Consider the following 9,253-nt stretch of genomic DNA (forward strand, 5'->3'; position numbering starts at 1 on the left):
GCCGACAGAGTTTCAATGGATATTAAAAGAAATGTTTGTTCCGTGCTCTGAGAAAGAACCTGCTACTCCCCGCCCTCCGGGCCCAGCAAAGGTCAAAGCTGGGCTTTCGGCTCTGTGGAGGGATAGAGGAAAAGAGCAGCAGGGGCCGCCGCGGCTCTCTCCCGCATGGCCACCCTGCGTGGCGACCCTGCATGCCGAGGCCAGGACCGTGGTGGCCGGGGGCCTCCACCCTCCCCCTTGAGCATGTGTTCCTCGCTGCAATGTGGGCCTCCGCTGCTCCTGAAAGGGACTGGGCCTCAGAAACCTGTTCTCCTTCTTTGAAGCTGACAGCTTGATGCCTGTGGAAATGCGATACTATTTCAGGATTTCATTTGAAAGAGGCTTCAAAAGAGTGAATCGAAGGCTCCGTTGAACTGCTTATTATGGCTCTTCTCCTGGCCCGCATCGCGGCTGGTGAGCCCGAACACGGCATCTGTGGTGGTGCACGTCACGCACAGGCAGGTGATGGGCTAAATTAGCAGCTGGCTCATTCTGGAAGGCTGTAGCTCTTCCTGAGATTTCTCCCAAGAAGCACCCGGGACTTTCACAGCTGGTGCCTTCCTTCCATTGTCTGTGTTCCAAATGATCTCCTAGGACGTCTATCAATCAGGTGAACCACATGATCTTTGTTTATGTCAAGCGTGTCTTAAAGACACCGAATGTCAAGGCCATGAAAATGCTAGTTTGAAATCAGGGTGGCTGGGGCCCCCTCCCAACCCCAGACCCTCAAAGACAAATGAGACCAAACAGGATGCCCAGGAACGACGGGGCATGAACAGCCAGCACGACAGGCGCTCGGGGGAAGCACGGCGTGAGGCCATGTGCCATGTGGGCAGGAGCGGTAGGCCAGGCCGCCTGCTCGGTCCCCGATCTGTGCTGCTGCCAGTGTTCAGGGCAGGCCCCGCACCATGTTGCCTCTGGAACACCGCCCCCGCTACCCTAAAGCGTGCTCGTCTTTTCACACCAGCCTTCCTTGCCGGGGTGAGGTCCTTGAGTGCCGAGTCACGTCTCCTGTATCTTTGTATTCCCACACCTGGCACAGAGAAAGTGTTCAACATGTGCTGACATTAGTAGGGAAGGGGACAAAGAGAAGGGGAGAAGTCCACCGGAGCCGAAAGTGACAGATTCCAGGGCTTTACGTAACTACCCTGTGCCTGGGCAAAGACAGCGTCGTGGTTTCAAGAACAGGAAACCCAAGTCACGAAGTGGCCGGTGTGGGGCAAACCCAGGTTGGGAGCACTGGAATTTCTAGACCATCTCTCCCCTAAGCTTAGACTGGAGGGAGGCTCTTCAGCAAGAGGAGGCAGGAACCCAACCCCCCCACCCCGCCTTTCCTGCTTCAGGAATGACAATCGGCACTGCATCTGGACTCTGTGTGGGGCCAGGCACCCCGTGTCCCCTCAACGCAGCCAGAGCATTGGCATTCCCCGCTGTCACGCAAAACCCTGGGCCAACAATCTGATGGCCACAGTCCCCGCTCGGAGGCAGAGCTACTGCTCATCTACCCCCTCACCGTCAAGCAGACAGGGCTCAGCGGTTCACCACCAGGCATCTGCTTGTCCTTTTCTTCATGCAAAGTGTTCCCCTGGCATTGCCCCACCCCCTCGCCAGATTAGATGAGGCCTAGAGAGAGACCCCCTTGAGCAGAACATCGACCCAAGACTGTGAGGCCCTGTCCTGTGAGGATGTGAGCTGGCTGGACATTCAAGGACCCCAATCACGCCTACAGGAGGGTTAAGAGGAGAATGCTTCCAGAAGGGCTTGAGTCGCCAGCCCGGCTCTCTACTAAACCAGAAGCCCCATGTACTCATGTGGCTCCCCGCCCACTTGCCAGGGTGGTCACCCCATGTATGCGTAGGGGATCCAGGTCTTCCAGAGGGACTCCTTGCTGCTCCAGCCCCAAAACAATAGTTGGCCAGTCAGAGTCTGGAACCTNTATTCCAGAGGATGGAGGATTGTTTTTTATAAGGCAGAAAAGTAACTCTAAATCATAAGGAGCCAGGATAAAATCCTTGAAGCCCACAAGCCAAAGTTAACCGAAAGTGATTTTATAAATCTCGGCAAGAGAGGATTCTGTTACACAAAGGTAGCTATGCCAGTAAAGTGAGGCCTGGAAAGAAAGCAAGGCATAAGAAAACCAAACTTGCACAGAAAGATAGGGTTGTTCTAGTCGGTAAAGAGTTTGGTCCACAGACAGGCTGTTAGACTGTCCCCTTGTCAAGGTCCACGCATCAATCTCCCCTGCTTTAGATGTGGCACCAGGACAGCTGCCTCCTCTTGGGAACTCTCGGTGAGACCTAACTTACGCCGGCTTTTCCGTTCATATTGCAGTCAAGAGGCCAGATGTTGTGGCAAATGACAGAGGGAAGTGAACCTACCAGTGACCCTGTGGCACTCCGGCTCGGTGCACTGCTTTCAGGTCAGGGGCTGCCACTTCCTCTCTGCCAGGGTTTCTGACGGGACGTGCTTTTGTGACAATAGCAGAGATTTTGGAGCACAGAAGAATGAGGCTGGGGGCAAGTGACAGACTCAGAGCACTGAGGCCCTATTGCATCTGGCAGCCTGAATTGGGCAGCAGTTCCTGCAAATGAGAAGCCACTGCCTTTGTCAGGTAGGTCATTGTCNAAAGAAGTGGCAAATGCCCGTAGCTTGGTCCTTTTCCAGAGTGTCCGTGGCTCCAATCGACATCTACAACAGGAAAAGACACAGGCAAAGAATGAGCAGCATCTCGCGCCCTGGCCCTGGGGTGGCTGTATGTGCTGGAGGCCAGCAGCGCCAAGAGAAGGGAATTGAGCTCAAGGGCAGGAGTCAAGAGTGCGCAGGGTCCACATCCAGCCTCTCCTCCGGGGACTACACGGTGCTCCCACACGGCCTACTTTGCAGCGCGTTAGGTCTCTGTAACGAGAGCGCGGCTTCTCCCGCTTCAACTCTGGCTGCGGGGTAAGTGGTCTGCTTGTCCAGGGCCGTATCCACAGCAAGAGTGGTGCTTGCACTAAAACTGAAGCCAACACGAGTCTATCCAATTCCATAGATCTTTAGATTTCCCATGTGGCCATCGTGCCATTTTCTAACCAAACGGTTTGCTTTTTTTTTTTTCTTTTACCATCTGTGATGACATTTTCTTTGTTTGAGAATAGTCTTTCCTATTGGACACAAAAGCCTCAGCCTCAACAGAGATAAAGCCAGCCAACCCACTGCCTTGCCTGTCCCCATCTTGGCTGCGGGGTGATGGGGCAGGCCTGCACACACCCACCTGGTCCTGCAGGAACAGCTGGTTGGCCGTCTGCACAATCTGGTCCACGTGGATGATGCCCCCAATGCTGTTCATGTCCGCGTCCGAGAGCAGCGTCAGCACCATGATGGCCTCCACCAGCAGCTGCCGGTACTCAGGCTGTGGCACGCGGTTCAGCACCGACTCAACGTGGACAGCGAACTTGATCTCCTGTGGGGTCATCTGTCAAAGGGAGCAGCAGGGGGTCAGGAATGAGCTGAGTATAGACAGCCCAGTGGCCAATGTTGACTGCGTCACCCACTGGGCCCGGGGCTCAGCTCCAAAATGCTGCCTTCTCTCCGGACCGGATTGATTCCATCAGCTGGAACCGTCTGGCGCAGGAGGCTGGGAACTCTGCTGTAGGAGTGAGTTGGCCGTGTCCTAGCTTGACATACCTCTGTGACTGGATGGGGCTGGCCAGGGGGCAGGGCCCTTTTCTTGTCCCTCTTTCTCCTTGGTCACCCCTTGTGCCATAAAGCAGGGTGTCTCAGGGGGGACAGGAACTAAACATTCAATTTGTAAAAGGATGAATTGGAGAAAGGAAGCCAGTAGGGTGAGTGTTTTCAGTGGAGAGGCCCGAGGAGGCTGCACAACACCCAAGGAAGGGGGCGGGCAGCTGTGCTCTTTTAGTAGCACTTTAAAGGGCAAATGTAAAGATCTTGATGGTCAGAAATGTGGTTTCTGAGGGGACAAAGGTGATGCCAATAAATGTAGGAAACTGCAAAATCTGAAGGTGAAGTGGCTTAAGAGATGGACCTACAGCCGGCCTGTGCAGACGCAGTGCACCTGAAAGCGGAGAGAGTGGTTAGGGATGGAGACACGAAGCCCTCAGGGGTGCAGGGATGGAACCGGGGTTTCCCATCATACCTCTCTTGTCGTGGAGGACGGGAGCACATAACCATCGATGGACAGTCCATGGCACTGGAAGCAGAACACACACAGCACCGTTCAGTCAGATTCCAGAAGCTGATCAGTACGTGTGCACACATGTTCGCACACACACAAGTCACTCTGCCCTGGAAACCTGCACACGGGCTGAACACGCCAGACTGTCCGAGTTATTTTTAGAGAGCTCGTTCTCACTACCCACAGGCGGGTTTCAGCGGAGCAGTTCTAGGGAAGCAGCAGGCATCGTTCAGATCTGGTGCGAACAATGCCCCAGGGAGCTGCGGGCCCTCCTCTGCGGCTGCTCTGCCGTTCACTTGGCAACCAGGCCCTGGCGGCTGCGAGGCACCCTTTGGGGCCGTATAAAAGGGTTATTTTCATGGCTCCTGCTGGCGAAGTGATATTTCTGCGCCTTTGCAGGCATCTATTTTTGAGATTTCTATAATAAGCACCAATCACAAAAGACTAGAGCACATGCACAAACATGCACATGCACACCCATGTATATAAATATCAAGTGCCGGCTCAACCCAAAATGCTGCTTTTTCATAATAAAAGTGTCTTGGTATTGGACTAGTGGAAGGCTTGATGGAAGCGCATGATGCCCCAGGAAGACTGGGGAGATTTTCTAGGAAGTGTGTTCTAATCTAACTGGCTGCCTTCTAAGTCCCAGGGCACAGGCGGGCAGACAGAGGGACAGCCATGGCCGCACTGCCTGTGCAGGGGGGAGAAAGGAGGGCCAGAGGCTTGTGCAGGACCGAGGGCTCTGCTACCACCTGGGGACCAGCTGCACCAGGACAGGGCCCATTCTGCCCTCCCCCTCCACCCAGCAGTGAGGCTGAAGCTCCTTCGTGGGCCCCTTGCCCCGGCCGCTGAGTACAACAGCTGCGAGGTGCCTTGCCGTTGGGAAGGGGGTGTAGCGTATGCGCACTTGGGATTACCTCTCTCTCCTCTCCCACTGTGAAATGAATGAGCTCATAAAAATAGTTTGAGGAAAAAACTGGTCCTGCCCATGGTTCTTAATTTGCACAGAAGCATTTAACCGAGACAGAGTGCCTGTGTGCAAGGAAGGACGTGTGCTGGGGCGGTGGGAGCCAGAACGCAAGTGTAGACGGCAGAGGGGCACGGCCTCCCCCGCTGATGGCCCTTGGGGCCGGGCGCTCAGGGGTGTACAGTGCAGTTTGTGGCGCCACCTTCCGCATCTCTGGTGGCCTCTGTGGACACTTTCACATGCCCAGGAAGCTGGCAAAGGCAGCCCTGTCCAATGGCCACAGACAGAGTGGGCAGCTGGCTGAGGGCAGTGGGTCTGGGGTCCCCCCATCCTCTAGGTAGCCCCAGGTATGTGGGGTTTGTGCCTCAGCGCACCGGGGAACTGACACGGTGCCCCGCAGACGGGGTGCTTGATTGCGTCGCTGAACGATGGGGACACCACACGGGCTGAAACAGGCAGGAGGCTACGGCCTGGGCGTGCCATTAGAAGCCTCTACATGACCGTGTTTTCATCCGAAGCCTTCCCCAGTTTTTGTCTACTGACTTTTCTATGTCCCTAAAATATGCCAAAGTGGTCCTCTGACACTTGGGCTGCCACCTTATCTAACTTGCTGTGGTTCCAGCCAGCAGTTCTCAACCGGGACGACCTGCTGCTCAGGGGACACCTGGCAGTGTCCACAGGCATCTGCGGTTGTCCCAGCTCAGGGTGACCCCCACGAAAAAAGCACGGCCCTGCCCTAGGCTGGGACTCCCTAAGCTCGGGGACAAGCCACCTGACCCATACAGGTGTTGCCGTGCCTCATGAAGCAGTTAATGGGGCCAGTTCATGCCCCTGGGAGTGTCCATCCCCCAGCAACAAGGCCAAGATTACCTTCTGAAGGATCTTCCACACCTTTTGGTAGAATCCCACGGGGACCCTGTTGATGGCTCCGTCCAGCCTCCTCCTGCGTAGCCACTGGCCCTGCCGCTCCCCCCAGCCGATGTGATGCCCGCCAGAGTCTGATGATGATGTGCCAGTGGGCGAGGACGGCGTGCTGGATCTCTGTGGGGCAGACAGCACGTAGCCTTCAGACACCTCAGAGCCGGCGGCCCTGGGGACTGCTGGCCATCAGGAGGGGTGACTCCGTGAGCTAGTCGAAATACCAGACCAAGTGTCCAGAAAGGAACACAGTTCCTTAATTTGACTTGGGCGTTTCCTGAAGCTGGATTGATGATTTCCCGTGCTGGTTTGCTTATGGGTCATTTTCTATGCATTCGTTCCAGCCCTCGAGAGGTAGTATGGCAACCGAGGACCTTGACCTGATGGAGAGGCCGAGCAGGTACGAGTGAGGGCTCTGGGGTCAGGCTGTGAACCCCAACTCGCCACAGCTACCTCAATCCTGAACACTAGCTCTGGGTCTCGGCTTCATCTGCACAATGGGTCATGGTGGGACCTGCTTCAGGGCCCTGTGAGCACTCGCTGAATGAAGACACAGGAGACCCCGAGAGCACGCCTGGCTTGTGGTAAGTGCTCCCGGGCATCAGCTGTCACCACCAAGGCCCTCTGGCACTGCTGCAGGAGGGCTCAGGGAGAGAGGGAGGGAGGCCAGGCCCTCTCAGAGTGGGTGAACCTCTCAGAGGCGCCATAGCCCAGGGAGAGAAATGCCCTAGTGCCCACTTGGGCAGTGCCACTGGGAGGCGGGGGTCACCTCCCTGTACTGCACGTGCCACAGAGAATGCAACACATAACATGGGGACAGGGGAGAGGGGTTGTTCTGGAGTGGAAGACGAAAAGTAAAAGCTGGGAATCCATATGAGTAGTGAGACCTCCGAGATTATCCACCTGGCCCTTCGGCTCTCTTTCTATTCTGCCTGTTCTCTGCAAAGGGCGGGGTGCTCCCTGTGGCTGTGGTGGCCTCCCAGCCAGAAGCTCTCTTTGCTGAAGCAGAGGGAGAGAGTGTCCTCCTCTTCCTAAGCCCCCACTCCCAAGGCCAGACTCGATCAGCCCCCAGGAGGGAAGTGCTGGTGCAGGGCCAGGCCTGCCCATGCCCATGTTGCCCANGAGCACAGGGGCTGGGCCGGGCCGCACACCTCCCTGGGGCGGTGCCTGCTTTCCGCTTCCAACCTGGCAGCCATCTACATGGCGGGAAAGGGATGACCTCCGTCCTTCCACACCTTGTGCTGGACTACCTGGCACTTTTCTTGCTCAATGCACATCACACTTTAAGGTTTCAAAATGAAGTCCAAGTGGTAAGTGCACCAGCAGGGCGGGGGGCACGAGTGTTCCCTATGTGCTCGTTTCGACTCCATCGGATTTTATTTTGAAGAGGCTGTAAGGCTGGGTTATTCCATTGGGCTCATTACTGCTATTTAAATACAGCGACAATTAGATACAAATAAAAGTAATTACAGCCGCACTCATCAATGACTCAGCTGGTTTTCTCCTAGTTTCAAGAGGAAGATTAAGACTCACTTCTGCAATTAGAACATTCCCTAGTCCTGCACTTGATCTGGGGCCTCAAGCCAGGGCATTATGAGTACAAGGTGCTCAGCAGCACGTGCAGGTGGTGGCTCACCATCAGAGCTCAAAAGAAAGGCACGGAACAGGTTCCAGAAGCTCCTGGGTGAACAGGGCTCAATTCAAGAACTTCTTGGCTTGCTGTCTAGACTCTCTTCATAAGGAGAGTCAAATGAAAACACTTAAACCTGTTCAACTCTTTGGGAGTTAGGGACAAGGTGGGTGCACGAGAAGGGCACCAAGAGGTTTCAGACACCACACACGAGGCGGCGGGGGGGACAACAGGCGGGGTGGGGTGCGTGCTTTACCGCAGACTTGGAGGAATGTGCACTGCTGGACACGGCCTGGCTCACAGAAAAGAGCTACAAAACAAAGAGAGTCCACTCAGTCATGGGCAGTGACACCAAAGGATGCAAGCAGAGAGGAGGAGCGTACAAGGCATGGAAGGCACCCCCCCGGACGAAGGTGCAGACAATGGGGGGCACAGGAGGGCTCACTCACCATCCCAGCAAATGGCCCCAGACGCCAGGCGGCGCTGAGCTCTGGGGCGCTGCGCAGTGGAGAACTGGGAAATGCTCCTTCTCCGAGTACGACACGTCACCCAGTCTAGTCCTATGTGGGCGTGCCTCATCAAGTTAGGGCACAATTTATTTTCCAAAGTCCTAGCCACAAAATGCTAATCTTTTATGTAAAGGGTTTGAAAATCTGCAGAGACCAATAAAATACCTACCCATAACCAGCATTTAGCATCTGGCCCCTACTGGCATTCAATAGATATTTGTTAAATGAACAAAGAAGATCAGGCTGATGACCTCTGGCCAAACAAGCATCTCTTCATCTAAAAATCTGTACGTATCCATAGTCTGCAGGTGGACGGGGCCCACGCACCAACGGTGAGGCCGTGGTGTTCTTGCAGAAGCAAAATTTAAAATGCCAAGACATCTATAAAATTTTAGACAGAGACTATATTTTCTTGATGTAAGTGGCCAAAAATAAGACTTGTACTGGCTGAATCTAAACCTATCAAAGTAGATCATTTTGTCCCCATAGTATGTAAGGATGGTATTAAATGGAGACAGAAGGAGCCACCCATATCCCCGACAGTGAGCCACTACCGGGATATGGTGCCACCGAGTGGCTGGCAAAGGGAGGTGTTTGGAAATGGAGCATAAATTAATACAGGAGACAAGACAGAATGTGCCTGTCGCTATACGACTCCTCTACGCTCTCTCAGCCACGCACATTAAGTCAGCAGGACCGTGCTTCCAACTTTCTGGAGGGAGAAGGAGGGAGTATGTCCCAAGGGTGATCTGAAAGAGTGGTATCCGGACACGGTTTTCCTTCCTGGGTTAAACCCCCCCAGGCAATCTGGGGTATTCTTTCTATTCATATAATGACCATATTTTACTTTTCCCTGTTTACTTCCCATTTTTGGAACAAAAACTCTGGCTGAGGCAGAGCCCAGAACCTTCTCTTTCACAAAGCATCCTGTAAAACCTAAGAGCTTGATAAATGGACTTCTTAAAGGCATGGGGCAAGGCCATTTCTCCCGCTCTCAAGTCTGGCACTCC

The 9,253-nt window shown here is 54.5% G+C and overlaps 1 protein-coding gene across 1 annotated transcript in view; it reads right to left on the reverse strand.

The window, feature by feature from the left end:
- Positions 1-2,066: 2,066 nt before the first annotated feature.
- The window catches only part of PHKA2 (phosphorylase kinase regulatory subunit alpha 2), a 72,443-nt gene continuing 65,256 nt past the window's right edge, over positions 2,067-9,253 (reverse strand). The window contains 6 exon segments of the mRNA XM_077769203.1: positions 2,067-2,664; positions 2,667-2,727; positions 3,293-3,493; positions 4,178-4,231; positions 6,057-6,227; positions 7,991-8,044. Coding sequence (XP_077625329.1) covers positions 2,585-2,664; positions 2,667-2,727; positions 3,293-3,493; positions 4,178-4,231; positions 6,057-6,227; positions 7,991-8,044 — 621 coding nt within the window. The 3' untranslated portion in view covers positions 2,067-2,584.

Source organism: Crocuta crocuta, unplaced genomic scaffold (assembly GCF_008692635.1).
Source record: "Crocuta crocuta isolate KB4526 unplaced genomic scaffold, BGI_CrCroc_1.0 scaffold312, whole genome shotgun sequence".
NCBI classification, from domain to species: Eukaryota; Metazoa; Chordata; class Mammalia; order Carnivora; family Hyaenidae; genus Crocuta; species Crocuta crocuta.